Source organism: Anneissia japonica, unplaced genomic scaffold (genome assembly GCF_011630105.1).
Source record: "Anneissia japonica isolate Jap-2015-1 unplaced genomic scaffold, ASM1163010v1 scaffold2878_len565122_cov162, whole genome shotgun sequence".
In the NCBI taxonomy this organism is placed as follows: Eukaryota; Metazoa; Echinodermata; class Crinoidea; order Comatulida; family Comatulidae; genus Anneissia; species Anneissia japonica.
This window is the reverse complement of record NW_022758092.1, coordinates 418062-439997: the sequence shown is the minus strand read 5'-3', so window position 1 is coordinate 439997 and position 21936 is coordinate 418062. Positions and strand designations below refer to the sequence as shown.

Genomic DNA, 21936 nt, shown 5'->3' with positions numbered 1-21936 from the left:
CTTCATTATGAATGATTTGGCATATTCCAAAAACCGAAAGGTCCACTGATTAATCTCAGATAAGAAAGTATAATACATACTCCAAGTATTGAAATACACGCCATCGTGTTGGGATTCAATATTTCGACATTAATTATGTCATCATCAGGAATCATCATCATCATCATCAATCATCATCAGGAATTCCTGATGATGACATAATTAATGTCGAAATATTGAATCCCAACACGATGGCGTGTATTTCAATACTTGGAGTATGTATTATACTTTCTTGTACTGTATGTGTTAGCCGGCTTGCTAAAGCGAACCCTTGAGGCACATATATATGGACGTTTATATTGAATACTCAAAAGGTTCAATCAGTTGGGACTTGACATCAAGAAATAAACCTCTAGTGTGCATGTCAAGGATTAAAGCCCGGTTTCCTGTCGACGAAAAAGTCAGAATTTCTTACGATTCATACGATTCTTGACTTTTCAAACCTCAAGCTGAAATTCCTGCGCTAACATTGTTACACGCTCCTAGCATCAAGTTAAATATTGTCATTGCGATTGCGATTATCTGTTAAAAATTAACCCGCGAAATTTGCAATTTTTGCGGCTTTACCATCAGCTCGCGCCTTTCTCATTACACCTATTTCTGCTTCCAAGAGCAGTGGTGTGCAACAATGGTGGTCAGCAGGATGCGTATCCTTCTTGCAAAGAAGCTTCTTTGTTTTCGCATGTTAAAAAGAAGAAGACAAACAGAGCAGAAGAAAAGAACGCATGGATTCCAGATAAGAAAAAGATAAAAAAAAACATGACAATCTGAAGAGATTAACAAAAGGTACAAATAAATGTCTTAATTACCCCTGCCTTAATACCTAATTAAACATTTTAAAAATACAAATGCCAAAGTTCAAACAAATTTAAAAAATGAAAAATAAATTGAAAAAAAAAAGAAACAAAACAAAAGCATTATTAAAGTAGTCTAGTACCAGCGCACAATTGAATAGCTTATCTCTCTCTGTTTTGGCATTGGCTATATCAGTGTCAGTGTACAGTGAATTGTAATGCTTATTGGCTACAGTACCACAACAACCCAGATTCACATTTCGTCTTTGCTGGACCCGATAATTAGTGCGGTAAAACATTAAAGAGATGCAGATCTTATTTTGGTTCAACTATCAAGTCATTGTTTTGGATTTGAAGCAACTGAAAATCATAGCTCATGTATAACAGGTTAAAATTATGTTCAACTTTGCAATAAGTACAAACAGAAGTTCAAAAGAATTATAAGGCCTAGGCCTTCTCTAAAAATAAAATATCACTGTCCATTCAAATTTGAAAGAAATTTGGGCGAGGCGCCCTTATTACTAGGCCTACTAGCAAAAAAAAAACCAAAAAAACTACAGTACAAATGATAAAATCGTATGGATCTAGCCCTATTTATTATACAGTACATAAGTGTCCTTTTTTCCAACCGTTTATTAGCCTAGATTATAATTAGAACGACTCAAACTTAATGAAATATCAATTTTAAGTCAGTTGTGAGGCCATATTCATATTGAATACTCAAAAGGTTCAATCAGTTGGGACTGGTAGAAGTGGTTGGCGCATCGGTTGTGGTTTGGACTCCCAACCTCGAGGTCGGGTGTTCAAAACTCTCACTTGTGTCCTTGGGCAAGGCACTTTATCTACGGTTGTCTCTCTCCACCCAGGAGTAAAAGTGGGTACCTGGTAGGTTCAAACACAGCCTGCGCTGAATACAGCTGCAACATTATGGAATTCCCCTATGGGGCCTGAGTGTGTGTTCCATATGTGCTTGATCCAGTGATCCTGGGTAAAAATGTTCAGCGCATAGAGAAGTTTGATATATAAGTATACAATAATAATAATAATAATAATTGACATCAAGGGACAAACCTCTAGTGTGCATGTCAATGATTAAGGCCCTTGTTTCCTGTCGCCGAAAACGTCAGAATTTCTTACGAATCATACGATTCTTACGACTGTTACGAGAAGTTGGGCAAAATCAGCCACATCTTGATCGTATTGAGCCGCAGACAAAATAAGCCGGTAACAATCCTTACAATTTTATAAGTACATGGTCAATAAATACCGAAATACATATTCCATTTTCAATTTTCGCTTGCCATACGTTTCTTATGAAAAGTTGACTTGGAGTCAAATTTGCATAAGAATCATTAACAACGTAATGTAAGCAAGTTCATTCAAGGACATTCGACAAAAATGCGGTTTCCTGTCGATCTGTGATAAATCGACGTTTCAGACAGATATTCAACTCGTCAGTTTCCTGTCGAGCATTACGTTACGACGATTTTGCTTTGTGTTACATCGATTTCACAACGCATTAGTTGCAATCGGTTTCCTGTTAAATCGCATTTTGTTACGATAAAAACAACGTAGTCCTAAACAAATCTGCCTTTTAACGTCGACAGGAAACCTTGCTTAAGGAAGGACAACAAAAACAGGATTGCTCAATGGAGGCCTACAATAAATGTGAATGTAACCTCTTCTTGAATATGCATCATAAAGTTAAGTGTATCACCAGTGCAAAAACAATGCCTAATCTGGACGTGTGTGTGTCTACTTACTATTTGTCGAACATAATCCTGTGATGATGTTGTCCACCAGCGTTGCCACGACCTCCTGGATGCTTTCGGTGTTTACCGATACGCCCATGTCCGTGACTAACATGGCCTCGCAACTTTCGGGTCTTTTTTAGCTTGGTGGTCTAGAATTAAAATGAATATCCATCCTTTTTAGCAACAGAGTAGTTGTAAGGGTATCCCCCTAGCCCTATGTATCATGGTCATAGTATTTATACACTTTATCAACGGTACTGTGATTTGGTGTGAAATTTTAAACTAATTATAAATATCATAAAATATTGCTCAAAATATTGAAAATAATGACACAACGATACAATCTTAAAACAAAATATAAACTTCAATCAGAAATAAGAGCGATTTTAGTCGATTTTATCCTATCTCTAAAACAACGTACCATCTCGCAATTCGGCCAAAATGAAAAGGTCAATTTTAAGGTCAAAGGAATTAATTTGATTTTTATTGATATTTTTTATTCATAAATATTCTGTGATATAATATAATCTATATAACAAATATCATATTTATCATTTCGGAAATTATTTTTGTGCAATTTATAGACATTTGTATATATTCTAATTTTCGATATTTTTATCGTTGTTTTTATGTCAAAGTTTCAAAATGGCGGGGGTTAGGCGGGTTTGATTGTTGTCTGAAATCGCTTGTGCTGTAATAAATGAGTATTTACTTGATTTGCAATGCATTACTTACCATATTCCTTATAATTATTGCTGATACATTCACATAATTTGTTTCTAAGATGGATAATTTAAATAATCCGTCTTGTCCAGTTTGCATGAAAGATTTAGCAACCAGACAACCGAAGTTGATGCCATGTCTTCACACAGTCTGCAAGGCTTGTATTCTCGTTAATCCAGAGACCGCAAGTAAGTAACCCGCTAGGCTAGGCTAGGCGCGGCAGGATAGTTTGGCCTACTAGTAGTAGAGCGCCTGCGATTAATTCACCCAACGTTTTCATAAGCTGTTAACTGTCACAAACACAGATTGTTACTTTTTTTTAGGTTATTATATCAAGCATGTACTAGGGCCTAGGCCTAGTCTAGTAGTAGGTAGAAAGGAGGCTACCTAAAAAAAAGAGACCAAAGCCTAGGGCCTAGCTAGCTAGCAAGTCCTAACCCTAGCCTAGGCCCTACACTACAGTAGGCCTAGGTATGGGCCTACAGTAGCCTGTAGGTGTAGGGCCCTACTTGCTAGGCCTAATCATAAATCCATAATAATATCCATTTTATTGGAAGTGGATATATTTACGTCACCGTAAACAAATCAGTAAGTGATATATTTAGGGCAAATAGAAAAATTTATTATTAGATTATCACGCCTGTCTGCGTCAAAAATTCGAGAAATATTGATGCGGGAATATAACAAAATTTTTTTGCCGCATTCATTATTTCAACAGCATAAAAATATCAACGCCGTGGCTAGAGATACGGTACCTTATCGGAACTTTCCAATGCTAAAGGTAGGTAAATGATATTACGTCATGATTAGCCAATAGAAATGACCGACTCGATTTTGGCTTTTTTGCAAATTCAACGTCGCGATCATGAGAAACGTGGCGCGAACAGTTACGATCAAATTTATGTCATAAAAATATAGGCCCATTTCATGTATTTCGATTAGGGCTTATCACAATGTTTGGGTTAAAAATCCTTCCTGTTATTCTTGCATATTTTATGGTCTACCATAGAGAATGGTCTACTAAGGCTAGGCTTAGGTCTAGGGCCTAGCCCGAATACCCGCCTTGGGCCCAGGGGCATACTTATACTATAGGCGTACTACTAGGCTAGGCTTAGGTGGTTTTCATTGGTAGCTATTGGCTTAGGCCTGGCTTCTACTATAAAAATAGTTAATTCTCGCTTGATGTCGCCAAATCTAGCAAAACTGCTATCCTTTTTATTTGCTATAGGGCCTTGGGCTGCAGAATATTAATCAGAATACAAACGAACAAATCTTCGATCGTTGCTAAAGCAAAATAGAACAGTGTTCTATTTTCTCTGCTTGAATGAACTGAAATATAGTCTTTGTTACTTCTTAATTCTTCCTCTATGACAAAAATATTTAATTTTCTTAGAAAAAATAAAATACCTAAGGATTTGAACGGAATACCCAAGAACCCAAGACCAAGTCAAAATACCCAAGATCTTGGGTAAATACCCAAGCAGTGGTCACGCTGAAACACACACTCACTACTCTTGCAGCAGCAGTGCACTGAATGATGTCATGCATGAATCAGCGTTTCTATTGGCTAATCATGACGTAATATCATTTACCGTACCTTTAGCAATCGGAAGTTCCAATACGGCACCATATCTCTAGCCACTGCGAAAATATCAATGCAATTTTGTGAATTCAAATACATTTCCTTTAAAAAACTATAAAATTAAACCAGTTTTTATACAATATTTACTATTACAGTACAGACCAAATATAAACTGTCCCTCCCTCATCGATAAAAACAAAAGCGAAATAATAATCTCATTATTTTTTCTAAATAAATTCGTAAATAAATTCGTAAATGAATTCGAGTCAACTCGGTCCCAGTCAACTCCGCCCCAAGTCAACTCCGCCCCATTTCAACTCCGCCCCAAGTCAACTTGGCCCCATGTCAGTTCGGCCTCATGTCACTGTCAGCTCGGCTTGAAGAAGTCAACTCGGTCCGAAGAAGTCAACTCGGTCCGAAGAAGTCAACTTGGCCCGAAGAAGTCAACTCGGTCCGAAGAAGTCAACTCGGTCCGAAGAAGTCAACTCGGTCCGAAGAAGTCAACTCGGCCCGAAGAAGTCAACTTGGCCCGAAGAAGTCAACTTGGCCCGAAGAAGTCAACTTGGCCCGAAGAAGTCAACTCGGTCCGAAGAAGTCAACTCGGACCTAAATTTATGTGTACCTGTATTAGAGATTTTAGAATCCTATACAAACATTAATTGATAAAAATATTAGTATTTAATATGACTATGAATAATTATTATTGTCGTTATTATGTCTCTATTAACATTACCAGTAGTTATAATAATAAGTATTGTTTATTGATATCATCTTATGATTTAAATATTAATGCAGTAGGTATGTAATTGCTATGTGGATATAAAGAATAATGTGCAGTATGTGATTAAATATATATTAAGTACAGGGGCTTATGTAGCAAAATAGGCTCGAGTTTGCAATTCATGTTAATTTATGGCAACAATGTTTTTCCGACTCAGAATTTTATACTGAACAAGAAAAACGTTGGTGCCCATTTTTTCTCGAGAAGGTTAACTGGCCGCCATCTTGGAAAACAAGATGGCGGACGCATCTGGTCAAACATAGTATTATCTGGTATCATTGGAAAGGAAATCATGCACTGAACATTTTTTCCCATTACACTAATATGAAGAAATGCATAGAAACGGAGATATTCGCCATTAAACACGTCATTGTCGGCTGCCCTCTATTGGTAAATATTTCATTTTTATTGTTGTTTCTAGGAAGTTGGCTGGTTTTCTTGGTTCTAATACAGATATTTTGTAGTCTTCTGTTTGTAACTAATTTGATACATTGATAAACAAATTTCGTTTGTATTTTTGAGTATTTTTTTCAATAAACAATGTAAATATCCATATTATCTGTTCACTGCAGTGACAGTTTCCTATCAATATTTGTTTAAGTGCATGTTAATACAGCTGCAATATCATGTTATTTTCCAGTCTCGGCAAAAACAAAATCGTAAAGCAGACCGCTTGATTATCAGAGCAATTGTTGTAAATACCATAAAACTTTTTATGTAGAAGTTTTGAAAATTGAGAATATCTCACACCAGAAACCATCTCAGTACTTGTGAATCCGGATTTTGGGGGTTACAACAAAAAAGGTGACAATTTCTTGATATTGACCATAGGTCTAAATAATAATTGTAGATTATGGACCCTCCTACAGTAATAACAGGCACATTTCATTTTAATTTTTACAAATACAATTAAATTTCTCTGCTCTATTAATGTCTAATTTTTGGAACTAAACAAAATCAAAGGATGATGAAATAACAGGCTTCATCCATCTTGGTACGACAGGCACAATTTCGCTGGAACAATATCGTTTGACAAACCTAGCTGAAACTACTCTCCGAATCTAAAAAAAAATCTGCCTACAAAAAGTGGGCACCTAGTAATACATGGGTTCCAAGTTGGAAGAAGTCATTTCCGGGAGATCTGTGGTGATGGGTCGAAGGGGCAGCAAAGGACTTTCATAGATGGAGGGTGTGAACCACATCAGCCCCACCATGGTTGGAGCTGAAGAAAATATTTATGATAGTGACACGTTTAGATGGCCGGAAATGGGCCCTCTCAGACATAAATTTGAATATAATTTTCATTTCTACCCCATTTATTTTATATTTAGGAGGCCTGGCCAGCTTTCCTCCTCCCTGTACTTTACTACTGATCTGGTTAAATATTTCTTAATACATTCTTTATATTTTGCTATAGTGATACCCATCGGTACTGACTGCCTTAGAAAATTGATAATAAAGCAGTGAAAACATGCAAAATTATAAATTTGCGGAGATTCTTGCTTGTTTGCAGGAGTGCGGGAGACCGTCTTGATTTCCCGAGACTCTTGACTTGTGAGTTCCGGAAAACTTGGGACCCCTACAGTGTCAGTGTTTTTGTCGGGGTAAATTACAAATTTCAATAATACTTTCTTGTTGCTTAAAACCACCTAGCATAGAGGAAACTGAGATGTGCTGGACACTAGGGTTTTCATAAAATAGTATTAGATCACACTCCATTTGTATTATCTGAGTTCCATACTAATTTCTAACAAATTGATATTAGGCCTACTATAGCTCTCAAAATTAGGCAGTCATGTTTCAGCTCACTTATTTTTTCTTATTTACTGTCAATTATGTAATATTATTTTAAATTCGACTCAGAATGATGATGTTGGACAGGGAATTATTTACCCACTTTTAATCTTTTATGAGAAGTGCCTATTATTTTGTGAATCCATTATCTATAATCTGACATTATTATAATTTAATGCGATTTGTTTCGAAATCCTCACAGGTAAACAAAGTGTTTAAAAAAAAACCAACAATTAGAGAAATTTCTGAATAACCCTTAAAGCATTTCTGTTTGTTTTCGAAATAGTCCCATTGAAATAATAAGAAATATACGCTACAATGACAAAATACAAAAAAAAGGCCTTATCCATAGCAGCTCTCAGTATCAAAAACATTTCATGTCACCTTATGTTTTTCTGCTAAACAATTTTGTTTAACCCTAAATTTAGAAGTACCAGAATGGTCTCCGGCGGGGATAATTTCACCTACAGTATTAAAACTTGGATTGTAGATAACAAGCTATGGATTGGATTGGATTTATTCAGTGTAAAAACCAAGTATAGCCACAAAAGTCAAGAAGAAGACTTATTTCCAGTGGGATCTTTCTGGTGGTGATTGGACAGTACACCGGGAGACAATCCCCTACTCTTTTCCGAAGAGTGTACTGCGTTCTTTAACACTTTTTTTAATGAAAATCGCTCCCAATCAAGCAATTTAATTTTATGTTCCTTATGTTTTCTGCTAAATGATTTGTTTTTGGCCCCCGGAAATTATAGTAGTCTCAGAAATACCGGCATGGTGTCTGAAGGGTAATAGTTTCATCCTGTAGTAAGAATATGTAATTATTGTATCTATATTATGCGGCTGTTGGGTGTTGATGTGCACCTAAAATACTATATCAGGAAACTCTCAATACAGTACACAACAAAAATATTGATTTTCAATTTTTTTTATGAAAAAAATAATAAGCGTGAATAAAAATGTTTTTGTTATCAGTGTATCAAACCAGTTACAAACAAGAATCTTCAAAGTATCGGTATTAGAACTGAGATTTCAGGTAAATTTGTACAAAGAACTACAAAAATGAAATTTTCACTAATAGAGGGCAGCAGACAATGACATGTTTAATGGTGAATATCTCCGTTACTATTCATTTTTTTATATTAGTGTATTGGAAAAAAATATTCAGTGCATTATTTCCTTTCCAATGATACCAAATAATGATATGTTTGACTACAGTAGATGTGTCCGCCATCTTGTTTTCCAAGATGGCGGCCAGTTAACCTTCTCAAAATAATTGGCACCAACATTTTTCTTGTTCAGCCGCCGATTTGATTGTGTGTTGTTCTATAATGGCTTTTTAAAGAAACTCCTTTGTTTTAACAAAAAAATTGTTTGGTCAAGTTAATGAATTTTAACATGACTCCATAAAGAAGAAGATTAGATTTTGGTACAATGTGGATTCATGGTACTGTACCTGTCTCTTATACACATCTAGATGTGTATAAGAGACAGTACAGTAGCCTAAATATAATTTATTTTAACAAATATTTTGTCCTCTTCCTAAGCATTCATCACATAAATCATTTTGATATTATTTTACACCAAAAAACAAAAAAATCACTCAGTAAAACCGATGACTGTCAATCATCACTTGTTTAGTTTGATTCGTTTCCATTAAATAACTTATTATTGTCTTTAGGGCTATAGCATTTTAAGTAGTGTGTTGCATTGTCGTATAAAGCATTATGATAGGAACAATAAAAGTGTTAGCCCACGCCCTTGGAAAAGCGTACAATTGCAAAATGCTGTATATGACACTAAAAAAGTAAAAAAAAGAAATACACAAGAAAATCCAATGATGTGTTGCATTGTCGTATAAAGCATTATGATAGGAACAATGAAAGTGTTATCCCTTTGAAAAGCATACAGTTGCAAAATATATGACGCTAAAAAAGAAATATACACAAGAAAATCCGATAATAATCATTTACTTTTGATACAGTACCTTTGAATAAGGCCAAGTGGTCCTTGGATGTTTTACATCAGAATTTTTTTTTTTTTAAGAGGTATTCTTTTTGTTTTTAATATTATGATTATTAATTACTCATATAATTAATATATACTGTAATTGCAATTTTAAATGTAGGCCTATAGGGTAATCATCATAAATATTAATAATATACAATATCCCTATTAAATATGAACTCTGAAAAACTGGAAAAAAGCAAGAGAAAGAAAAGAAAAATGAAAATTTATCATTATTTATCAATATTTTTATTTTTTATTTGTATAATTGTAATGGTCATAATTAGCAAAGCCTGTTGATGCAAATAGGCCTTGGAGTATTGGGGCCGAGTTGACTTGGTGCAGAATTGACTTCTTGGGGCAAAATTAACTTGGGGCCGAGTTGACTTGGGGCAAGGTTGACCTGTTCCCACGTAAATATATCAAATAAATTCTGGTTAAAGTAAGTTAACATACTTCTCAAGTTCGTAAAATGCATTTCCATAACTATATTGTCTTCAGATTTCCGTAGTACAGTAAATTAAAAATTTCCTTAGCACCACCTAATACTGTAATAATGTGCACGATATAAGCATGGAGTTATTTTGAAATTGGGCCCAATCGTCTTTGGGCCGATTGTCTGTAATTCGATGTAGAATTTCAAACAAACGGGACAGGGTGAAACTTTTCAGGCCACTTTTTCCTTAGTTTTCACAATTTGTCAGTAATCCGACAAGTACAGGTACAGGTATGAGTTGTCTAGGGACAATGTAACCAAAGATCCTGATGGAAAAGTCATTTGTTCTGGATTTTAGACCTATTTATTTATGGGTCTAGGACTATGATAAATTTTCGTAGTATTTTTTGTCTATTTCCATACGTCCGTAATTAGGCAAAATTTTCGTAGAAAATAGGCCTAAGATGTCCGGCAATGGCAATAAAATTTTCACATTTCAAATATTTGAAGTTAATTTCAACAACTGCCATGTAAATGGTACTTTTAAATAATAATTTGAAAGGGCATTTCTGGAAAAGGGGGATTCTTTCGAACCCCTCGAATCCCCGGGCTGCGGGCTTGACGAGAGTATAGTTTAAAAAAAAAATTACAAATAGTCTTATTTCTAGCTCATTGTCACAATGATTCAATAATATATTTAATGATAGAAATACATGTGTACAAGTTCTGTACTGTAGCAAATTTACTTACGTTTAATAAGAACGGCAAAAATTATAAAAAAAACACCTATCACGAACGTCAAACCTCCCTGTCTTAAACTGCTTACAAAAATTCATTCATCCAATTCCTAGATTCTTCATGTGCGTTGAGTTGCCGTCGATTTGATTGTGTGTTGTTCTGTAATGGCTTTTTAAAGAAACTCCTTTGTTTTAACAAAAAAATTGTTTGGTCAAGTTAATGTATTTTAACATGACTCTATAAAGAAGATGATTAGATTTTGGTAGAACATGGATTCATGGTACAGTACATTCATAACTTGTCAACAAAAGGAAAATCAGTGCCGTGGTGAGCTTGGGCACTGCAGCTTTGGCTGGCGCTAATTTCGAGTGCTGAAAGTTGAACCCGCATTAAAATACATTTAACCAGAATCAATAAGTTTACGTGACCGATAATTCAAGTTTATTAAAGCATGACTATATGCATGCATTATTTATTTCATGTAAATATGTCGTTTACTGATTTGTTTATGGTGCCATAAATACCATATATCCACTTCCTTTTGTGTTTAAACTGTTTATTAAATTATTATTAGGCCTCTTCTTAGACCCTAGCCCTATATTCATTGATAGCTAAAGGCTCTAATAGGCTAGTATTGTCCATCCCTTGTCTTGGACCAGTACTACCGGTATTTTTTTTTTTTCTTTTTGGAGAGGCCTAAATTAGTGATTTTTGACACTAAAAACATATTTTAATTCTGATTCTTAGCTTCCAGGTGTCCTGTTTGCAGTCAAGAATGTCGTCTCGCCAGCGACGTCATTGATGATTACTTCATTATATCCGCTGCTGCCAAGTCAGATGCGCCAAAAGAGACCCTATGTACAAGTTGCGAAGACCGTGCAGATGCATCGTCATATTGCCAAGACTGTCAGGAATGGCTTTGCGACGCATGCGTCCAAGCGCACTATCGTGTGCGTGTCACCAAGGACCACATCATTAGCCGTAAAACAGATGCTGAAAGGGCGTTGGCGCGGGTCGGTGACCGTCCCCTCTTCTGCCCAAATCACAAGCAGGAACAACTGCAACTATATTGTGAAACATGCGACAGATTAACATGTAGGGACTGCCAACTGCTACACCATAAGGAGCACAGGTATTGTCATGATTAATGTTGTTTTGGGAATGTCTTTAAATATTGTTTTAAAGTTAATTTAAAAATTGATAAATAACTTATATTAAATATATGTTTTCAAATATTTTTACCTTACTGAATTTAACATTTAAACCAGCATTGTAATTTGTATTGCAACATGTTCTTTTTTCCCCTTGCTTGGAGGTATTGAATTGAATTACTGATACTGTAAATGAGTGATTTAGGTGTAGGCATTTAGGTTTTTACTATCTTTTATAAATACAGTAATGTACAGGTGCCTGCTAAATGCATCCGAGAAGAACATGTCTCCCTCCAATTAAAGACCACTTTAGGGAGAAAGGTTTTCATATTTAGAACATTAATCATTTCAAAGATAAACATGGTGTTCAGGGCCAAAAAAAAAAAAAAAATTGGCCTTTAATTGGAGGGTCTTAGACAAGATAGAACTGATATTTAAATGCATGTTTCCCTAGATTGAATTGGAACAAAGCATAAATCTTCCAAAAATGGGCTTCTGTTCTAGGCTAATTTTGCAAAGTAAAGAGGTGGGGGCCTTCTTTTCAGAATGAATGCTGTAGATTTTGGAATTACTACTAAAAAACAATAAATAGGGCCCCTGTAACAACAGTCTGTATCACAGAGTCTATTAACCGACATTAAGTCACCAAAACTATTGTGTAAACCAACTGTGTTTTTAAAATTTATTTCTTTGAAATTCATGTACAGTGATATGTACGGTATTCCACTCCCATGGGCTTCTTTTTGAGATGGGCTTGTTTTTGAGGCTACTTTGGCAAACTAAAGAGAGGCTACAATTCAAGCTTCTTCTCGAGATTAAGCCCACCGGGCTTCTAATTCGAGGTTTGACGGTATTACAAAATTACAAAAATACATTTTTATACTGTTTTCTTTCTCAATCTTTATACAGTATAAATAACTTATATCTTGTATTAGATATCAATTTGTGAGTGAAGCCTCAGCACGCCACAAGTCATCACTAAAGGTCCTCCTGAATAAACTAGCTGGAAAGCAGGTGTCAATTACGCAAACAAAAGACTTGATCAATCAGAAGATTAATGATGTTAGCAAGAAGCAAGACCACATGATACGCAATATACAAAACCTAACGTCAAAAGTTATACTTGAAATCAATGAGACTTCAAGAAGGAACATTGCTGAATTGACATCACACTGCGATAAAAAGCGATCATTTTTATCAACTCAAATGCATGAGGCCGTGAAACTTGAGAAAATTTTGCGACATTGTCACCAATTTACATCACTTGCTGTCCAGTCGTCGAGTAACATTGCTTTATTACAAACAAAGAAACAGATTATTAAACAATTGATTCTTGTTTTAAGGACTGGATGCACGAGACACCCGGTAACTGGCCTGGATATTAATTATGTTGTTAACGTGAACAATCAGTCACTTGCGCAGCTGAAAAACTTGGGGACATTGGTAGTGAAAGAGCAGCAAGAAAATCAGTCTGCAGCTACTGCACCGAACCCACATTTGAAACCGCAGCCGCATTTCAGTCTTCAGCAGCCGCCAGGGCACTCTCATAACAACCGTGGTTCTTATCCTATGCAGGCGGTTGCCCCCAACATTCATATGCACAGGCCGGTAGTTACAACGTTACCTCAGACTTCATCCAACATGCTGGCGTCGCAGAAGCACCAGCCTAACTTGAGATACGCAGGCAACAACCTTGTTCTCGGTACGCAGAATTCAAATCTTTACAGGGAGCGTGTGGAAAATTGTTTAAAAACCAAGGAAAGGTTAAAGATACTGTCGTCCATGGCACCGGCACAAGGTACTATTACAAATTCATCCTCACCGGGACCATCAAGCTCATCTGCCTCAGGTAGTCCGAATGCACCTTTAATTGAACCAAAGAAAGAACCTGTGTCTCCAGGAGAATCACGGCCACCAAGTAAAGAGCATCACACAAAGTAAGAATTTGTACTTTTAATAATATGGCAGCAACACCTAAATATGTGGACCCAATGACCAGGGAAACAAAGTGCTTCGTAACCTAATGTAAATGCTCTGTATTAAGTACCAAGTGACAAAAACAAAAATAAAATCAAAATTAGAATCAGAAAGTAATGTTTTATTTGACTTTGCAGATGTGTTGTAATACAATAATATATAACATATCGTAAAAAAGCACAAATTTATAAATGAATACTATAGTTCATTTTTCACATACTACAAAGCCAAGTGATACCGTAAATAATAATAGTGAGCTTACAATTTGCATGACACGTAAAGCTAAAACGGATTCACTTGTGACTGTCATGCACAACATAGATTCGGGCCAAACTGTGCTCTAGGATCCATGCGACAATGAGAACTCATCATTCTCTGCACAGATGACTAAAGTGACGTCATTACGTTCTGCATGTCCTACAGTACCAGTGTTGTGCAAACGAACGCTCCCTAATCGTTATGCAAACCAAGCCTTGACATCTGACCTATATTATGGAGCTGGGTTGAAATTGTCATTCAGTTTAAATATGTTTTTAATTATAAATGCACTTTATACAGTAAATCCATTATTATTATTATTAAGGAGTTTTCGATTGCACGACGACGGTAGGACGTAGAACGTAATGACGTCATTAAAAGTCGTCTGCGCATGCAAGAACTTTAAGGTCACCTCGTCGAGCAGATTCTGGAACGCAATTTGGCCAAATCTACGTATGCAGAGAACGTAGGACGCCAGGTAGGACGGTCACGCATGAGTGATTCCGTTCTAGCGCCGCGTCGTCGCACAAATCAAAAGCTCCCTAGTATTGATTGTCTACTATTACAAATTTTTAATTTTTTATATGATTTCACATATTTCTAGTGACAACAGCGTCGCTTTTGTCCCCATTCGCATCGAGAATGTCGTAAGTCTTCATAAAGAAGAAAGTGTGAAATTAAAAGATGAAGTGATTAAGGATGAAGTACTGCCATCATGCGCTGTAGCTGGAAAACACGGCGGTCAAATGGCAGAATCCTCGAGTTCTACTGCTGTAACGAGTAACTCTAGTGTTGAGCAGCCCTCCTTTAGTTTTAACAGCACTATTGATGTAAGTGTCCTTTGGGGTCGTTAACAATTATCAGCAAGTGTACACACAGTACGCTGGCGGGGTGAGGGGTAGACAAATTTGTACAATGTTTCATATTTATAATAATTTGGTTTCAAAATAACATGCAGTACCGGTATTTAAAGTACTACAATTTTATGACCAAATATGCAACTATAATTAGATATTTTTATACAACCAAATATAATTACTTAGTTAACTTTTAAAAAATGGAGAATGTTTTTGCAAAATCAACATTTTTTATGACTGTGCACTTTCAGAGGGAAGAGAGGGGGTAACTGAAAAAGAGTACTGTTTTGTGCACTTGCGAAAATGTTGATTAAAGACCCTTAAAGTAAAAACATAAATAATAAATAGGCCTACATGTATGTATAAATTCTGTGCATTTAGATATTCTGTCTGTTTTGTGTAAATAAATACATGTAGTTAGAATATATAATAATTTGGATTTTATAGTTTTAATTAACATTTACATATATATAGAATACAGAGACAATATAGATATAGGCCTACAGTATGTATACAGTATATGTATGTTCCAAAACATACATATATATAGAATACAGAGACAATATAGATATAGACCTACAGTATGTATACAGAAACCGAAAGGTCCACTGATTAATCTCAGATAAGAAATTATAATATATACAGGAAATTCCTGATGATGACATAATTAATGTCGAAATATTGAATCCCAACACGATGGCGTGTATTTCAATACTTGGAGTATGTATTATACTTTCGTATGTATACAGTATATGTATGTTCCAAAACATAAATATAAGTTATAGAATGAAAAATAAAATTATATTTGGAAAAAGGCCACCACATGAAGCGAAACTTTGAAACGTGGCACCTTACAAATGAAGATATAATTAAAAATTATATTTTAATGTTTGATAAATTACTTTGTATATTTAAGCAAGTTATAAGCTTTTAATTGAAAATTACAAAGATGAAATTTATATTGTCATTAATAATAATATTTTTGTTGTAAAAATTTGATTAATATAGCAAAAACTGATTTGTTTAGCAGCATAATAATGGAAATAATATTGTTCGAATTTACTCAAGTAAGTGTTTTAAAATTTAGGCAGTGGCTATTGTTACATCATTCTTGAACCTATTCCTAATTAAATTCTGATTGGATGTTATTGTATGTGTGCATTGCATAATAGGACAATATAACATCTAATCAGAATTAGGAATTTGCTTTAAGACTGGCGTGACAAATTTTAGTTTACTAAGTCGTTTTCTTTATTCTGCAGTCAATTCTTGCAACCAAGCCAGCGTATGTATCATCTGCTAGCCCTGATGACGAAAGTTTGCCACCGTCGTCATCAAAGGATCACAATGACCCAAATGAGGACTGGTGTGCTGTGTGTAAGAATGGAGGAGACTTGCTGTGCTGTGACAGCTGCCCTCGTGTGTTTCACCTCAACTGCCACATTCCTATTCTTCCAAATACACCAAGGTACAACACATTATAATACAAAGTTACAGTATACAATACAATATACAGTTAAACTTTATCGATGTACAAATCATGCATAGATATTTAGGTGGTAATAGACCAAATTAGTTACCAAAACAAAGCTGCTCTAGTGGGTATTACATCAAAACATTATCTGTAGAATTTATGTGGCTGACGGCCGTTGGCGCAGTACTTAAGTCAATTCTATAGAGTCATTTAGCTGATTTGATTCTTTCTAATTGAAGTAAACATATACTCGTTTCATCTTTTTATATACAGTAAATGTCAGTCGAATATTGGACCATAAATGTATTTGACAAAGTAAAAGTACTTTGTAAAAAATGAGGCTGTGTTTTAGCAAACTATATATATATATATATATATATATATATAATCTATGATTTAACAATAAAAATTGTGCTGTTGTGGACCACACATGACAGCCATATACCCTACTGTATTCATTGTGATTTCGTGGCACAGGAAAGTAAATAGTGCTTAGTAACTGCAAGGAAAAAGCGCTATATGGATGGATGGATAGATTTATTTATTTATTTTATTTTATACTTAAGTATGAAGAAGACTTAATTCCAGTGGGGTTGTTATTTCCAGTGGGGTCCTTCTGGTGGTGATTGGGCAGTACACTGCGTTCTTTAACGTGCACATGGGCCATAATGCGCTATCGTAAATTGCATTTCTGTCCTCTAGCTGAAGCACAAGGAGAACAGTGATGGGAATAGAACCGGGGACCTAGAGATCTCCTAGGTTCAGCGCATACCACCAGCTTAGCCGACTGAGCTATTCTGCTATAATAGTAACAAGGAAGCTGTGGCCCCATACATTGGCATCTGGCTTTTCATGGTTAACAAACTTTTGAATTTGAATGCTTTTTTTTGACAGCGATGCATTTATTTGCACCCTATGTAAGGATGTTGGAGAAGAGGTTCTCGAGGGTGGTCGGAAACGCAAGATATCAGCAGACTTCTCGGAGAGGGATCAAAAGGTAAGCTGGTATATCAGTGAAGTCTTCATTATGTTAACTTATAAAACCATCCTGTAAAATCTAAAATTTAAATTTCAGAAGAAATTTGGAAAAGTGCATTTGAAAGTATCCAATAATTATAGTTTGCTTACCAATTCAAGACCACCTTTATGGCCTAAACATTTTAGGTGGTCTTGGAATTCAGTCTCCAGTTAGAGGTAAAAGATTAAAAATTGTTAGTTGGTACTTTCAAAAAGTGGTCTTGAATTAAAGTGGTCACAGAATTGTAGGTGGTCTCAAATTTGAGGGCGAAATGTATTTTATATTAATGCTTCTATCCACAAACAAAGGCTCATCCTTGAGTTGAAAGAACATGCCACTACGGTAATCATACCATTTACAAACGTTACTGGTAGTTGTTAAAGTTTCTGCTTGCTCAGTTGTCAACAATACCCTTTATATTCCCTATTGTAAGTTCTCATATTGTTTCGAAGTGACCTTTACTCAGCCATGTGAATAACGTTTGTGTCTATCATTTCCAGGTGTGCGAACGTATATTACTGGAACTTTTCTGCCATCCGTCAAGTTTCCCATTTCATGAGCCTGTTGACAGATCGGTGAGCTTGCGTTTACATTTTCGCACAGTGACTATAGAGTTGACATCTTGTTTATAGGCTTGCCAGTGGTGGCTTTAGGATATACATCTGGGGAGAGTCTGACAGTCTCCAACAGAGAGACAGCAGGTCTATGAAGAAACTGGTGGGATCCAGGATGCTAATCTACCAGGCACCTTGTATAAGCACTACAAAATTATACCTAAAGAAAGAACACGTTTTGGACTAATAGCAGACAGGGAACAAGGGATTTAGCTTGTTCAACTTCACTGCCCTCTGGGGTTTCTGCCACAGGCTATGAATACTACAGTAATAATAATATTCCTGGGGTATCCTCAATACATATTTTATTGCAGCCAGATAGAGTTGCGATTGCTGCAAGCCAGAATGTTTATCCACATCAACCCCACTGTGGTTAGGGATATATTTTACTACACTGAAATTATATGTGGGCCAGATTAAAATTGCATATAGGTAAAATTTTGTGTTGATTCCACCATTTGAGATCTCTATAATAAATTCGTAGATGCTGTTCTGAAGTATATAGAAAATTTTAAAGATTTTTCTGAATTGTTTTGTTTAGGTTCCAAACTATTATAAGGTGATCAGTAAGCCGATGGAGTTGGTGACAATAAAAGAGAAGCTGAAGCCATCTTCAACCCAACAATATGAGTCTCTAGATGAATTTATAAGTGATGTGAAATTAATGTTTAGTAATTGCTTACTTTTCAATGGGGTAAGTATACTTTAAATTATTTTTTATATAATAAAGAAGGCCAACTCAGACAGCATCTTACGGCGCATACAGACGCGATCTATCGTCGGAAACAGTCTTTAGGTGGTCGTGAGGATGTTAAACTTTTCTACGACCTGACTTCCCCCGATGCAAACCTATCGCGTCAGGGTATAACTCACACAGGCTCGACGTGACATCAGATCTCGTTGGGATGCGTTGTACAACACTGTCTGAGTTGGCCTTTATGGGTCACCAAAATATTTTGGTTGGTTGTGAAGCATTGACAGAAATCAGCAAAATCAGTTTGTTCACTTCTGTTCCTTAATATTAGGCACTATAATTTGAAACATTCACTTTGTAAACAGTGAAGCCATCAATCTACACACTTCATTGTTGATTTGCAGTGATATTACAAAGTACAAAGCAGCTACAATCATCATTGTACATTGTGATTTTGTCGTTATATTTATTTTTGTTTATGCTTTGTTTACTTATTTTAATATATTTAAAATCCCAGTCTCAAAATCGTGCACTAGGGCTAGCTCTCTGAATTAGGAGTACGCAAATAAGGGGTCACTGGGTCAGTATTTATGTCTGTTAATTGGGCCGCCAATCTAAAGATTTATGGAACACTGCACTAACAACAGTACTACCAGTACTTTTAATCAACATGATAACTTCATTTGACACCGCATGGTTTTTGCATAATCAGAAAAAAGTAGTTTTAGTTAGAATTCATCCCAGGATCCTCTGATGAATATGGCCACTGGAACTGAAACATTAACAAGAACTTATTTTTTATCGGTTTTGATTACAGGAAACATCAGATATCGGTCGTGTTGCCAGAAACATCGAGCGATTCTTTCTGAAACAATTGAAAAAGTTTTTCCCGGATTATACAGAAGATCTGTCAAGTAATTACCAAGAGGATCGGTTCAACAAACGCAAACGGCGCCCTCAAGATATTCTCCACATTAAGTAAACTGTATTAATTGCCTGTTTCATTGAAAGTTCATAACTTGTCCGATCCTCTTATTATAAATAAGGCATGCCATCCCAAAACGTACTGTCGCTATATGTTAAACAGCGTATCTAGGAGTCTTGAAAAGTGGGGGTGGGGGGCTTGAGTGTGGTGCGAAGGTGGAGTGGGTGTGTAAAGGGCTCGAATATTAAGTGAGGGGGTGATAGGTGAGTAATTAGCATACGAAATGTGGCGGTATTAGTACAAGGAAGCCATTATACTTTTACTTGTAATTCTATAAATAGTAAGTCAATTCTAGTGAATGACTCGTCATTTTAAAGCTCTTAATATGGATTATATGAATACGCTAAAAAGTCAATTTCCATTTTTTGGCCATTGATGCTGGTTTTGGGATGGCATGCCCCAAATAAGCAATTATATATTTTAATTAAAGTAAATTATAAACAATTCATTTAAAGCTTCTATGACTACTTAATTTCTGATGTAATTGTAATTCAATCAATCAATTGATTTATGTTTTTCACCAAAAGTGCAGAACTAACGTTTGTAAATTTAAATTAGCTTTCAGGTAAAGAACATTCTTATTGTTGATGCAAAAATGAACAAAAGTCTTTGGGGAATTAAATTTAAATATAATCAGGTGTTTAACTACCAATTGATTAGATAAATATGACTAAAACTACAGGGGAGGTAATCTCTATGTTGAACTCTTTTGTATAAGTATAGTCATTTGCAGCTACTGGTATGACATAGTAAAACTATGGATCTTTCTGCTAAGCCTGGATATTGTTAAGGTCCCACAAAAAAAGAATTTTATTCATATGTAAACATGAGTTTGTAGGACACGCATATATTCCTGGCCTTGTTCTCATTAGTCAGGTACTTAGATTGATTGGCACTCTGGAACAGTCCATTTCAAAGCTGGTAACCACTGCTTGTTAGTATTCTGTTGCAGTTGATGACTGATAATGCGAATGTTTAGTTTCTCTGCGTAATAGCCTTTTGTTGAAGTTAATTTAATTTACCTGTAATTTAATTTTTTATTTTTTTAGTACTGTATGTGTATAAAGTTCTGTTCATTTCTAAAGTTAACCTATTTATACATTACTGTTTATTATCAAACAAAAGCATATTACAGTAGTATTATTATAAAGTATAGCATATCCTGCCTGGTTTCAATAATGGTTTTGTTTTATAAATTTAAAAAAAAAATTGCTCTGAACTGAAGTTCAGGTCATTGTAGGCTGATGTTTCCCTCAAATTAAAAACATTGTGTTATCTTCCTAGCTTAATCCTTTTCTTTAAAATCATTAAGGTTACAATATTTATTTTTTTTTATACCGCCATGCTAAAATCCTTTAGCACTTATGGTCATCAACATGTTAATCAATCTATCAGGACATATTCTCTGCTCCAACATAGTGGTCACTAAATGCTTTTATAAACCCTGTAGTACTAGAGAAAATAAGTCATCTTGCCTCATCAGTACAATGGAAAAGTCCAATTCAGCTAGAGCACAATAACTCAATGCATTGAAAGGAAAATATAATAGATTTAGATTTTTATATAAAATAAAGAAAATTGGGCATATTTTGTGCCAAGATGGCTCTTAGAACTTGAAGGGTTAAATGTATAGAATATTTTGAGATATGATTTATGCCATTTCTCTTTCAGGAGTGGGACCACTTGGAAATAATGTAACTATTCAATTGACCCCTGAAGTAATATGTATATTTTTGTGTATGATGTTGTTTTAGGTGTGCTACTTATAGTGTATGTTTCCAAATACATGTATGTAATGCAGGTTTTTTAGTTTTTTAATTAGTTAATGTTAATGTGACAATTTAAAAATTGTTTAATATTAGATGCCATTCAGGATTACAGCTCCAAATGTGAGATGGAAGGCCCAATGTGATATACACGACTTGATATTTAAATATGAGGTACACATTGTGTGAGAAGCATAATGAGATGTGAGAAACATATTGAGATGTGAGAAACTAAATTCAATTGTGAAACACAAATTGAGATGCAAGACTCTGATCCAAATGCAAGATGTACTTTGAGATACAAATATCTCTAGATTCAGATGTGAAAATCGCATCATGGAGGAATAACTTGATCACATTGAGCTGTGAGATGCGAGACTCTGAATCCAAATGCGGGATGTAATTTAAGATACAAAAATCTCTAGATTCAGATGTGAAAATCGCATCATGGAGGAATAACTTGATCACATTGAGTTGTGAGATGCGAGACTGAA

At 35.3% G+C, this 21936-nt stretch overlaps 2 protein-coding genes across 2 annotated transcripts in view; one reads left to right on the top strand and one right to left on the bottom strand.

The window, feature by feature from the left end:
• The window catches only part of LOC117125007 (60S ribosomal protein L27a-like), an 8431-nt gene extending 5382 nt beyond the window's left edge, over positions 1-3049 (bottom strand). Inside the window, exons 1-2 of the mRNA XM_033271359.1 lie at positions 3009-3049; positions 2597-2736 (exon numbers count right to left, since the gene is read on the bottom strand). Of these exons, the coding sequence (XP_033127250.1) occupies positions 2597-2736; positions 3009-3011 (143 nt within the window). The 5' untranslated portion in view covers positions 3012-3049. The remainder of the gene's footprint in view (positions 1-2596; positions 2737-3008) is intronic.
• Positions 3050-3235: 186 nt separating this feature from the next.
• Positions 3236-20126, top strand: LOC117124999 (E3 ubiquitin-protein ligase TRIM33-like). The gene is made up of 9 exons (XM_033271347.1): positions 3236-3498; positions 11396-11780; positions 12735-13736; positions 14639-14864; positions 16154-16359; positions 17260-17362; positions 17884-17958; positions 18539-18691; positions 19509-20126. Exons 1-9 carry the CDS (start codon positions 3372-3374, stop codon positions 19671-19673), a joined length of 2442 nt encoding a protein of 813 aa, XP_033127238.1. The 5' UTR covers positions 3236-3371; the 3' UTR covers positions 19674-20126.
• Positions 20127-21936: the final 1810 nt, after the last annotated feature.

Excerpts from the sequence above, each read along its gene's own strand:
- LOC117124999 (XM_033271347.1), top strand. The coding sequence starts at position 3,372 with ATGGATAATTTAAATAATCCGTCTTGTCCAGTTTGCATGAAAGATTTA. Across the intron at positions 16,360-17,259 it reads ATTCTTCCAAATACACCAAG|CGATGCATTTATTTGCACCC; the intron begins GTACAACACATT and ends TTTTTTTGACAG. Across the intron at positions 17,959-18,538 it reads ATGAGCCTGTTGACAGATCG|GTTCCAAACTATTATAAGGT; the intron begins GTGAGCTTGCGT and ends TGTTTTGTTTAG.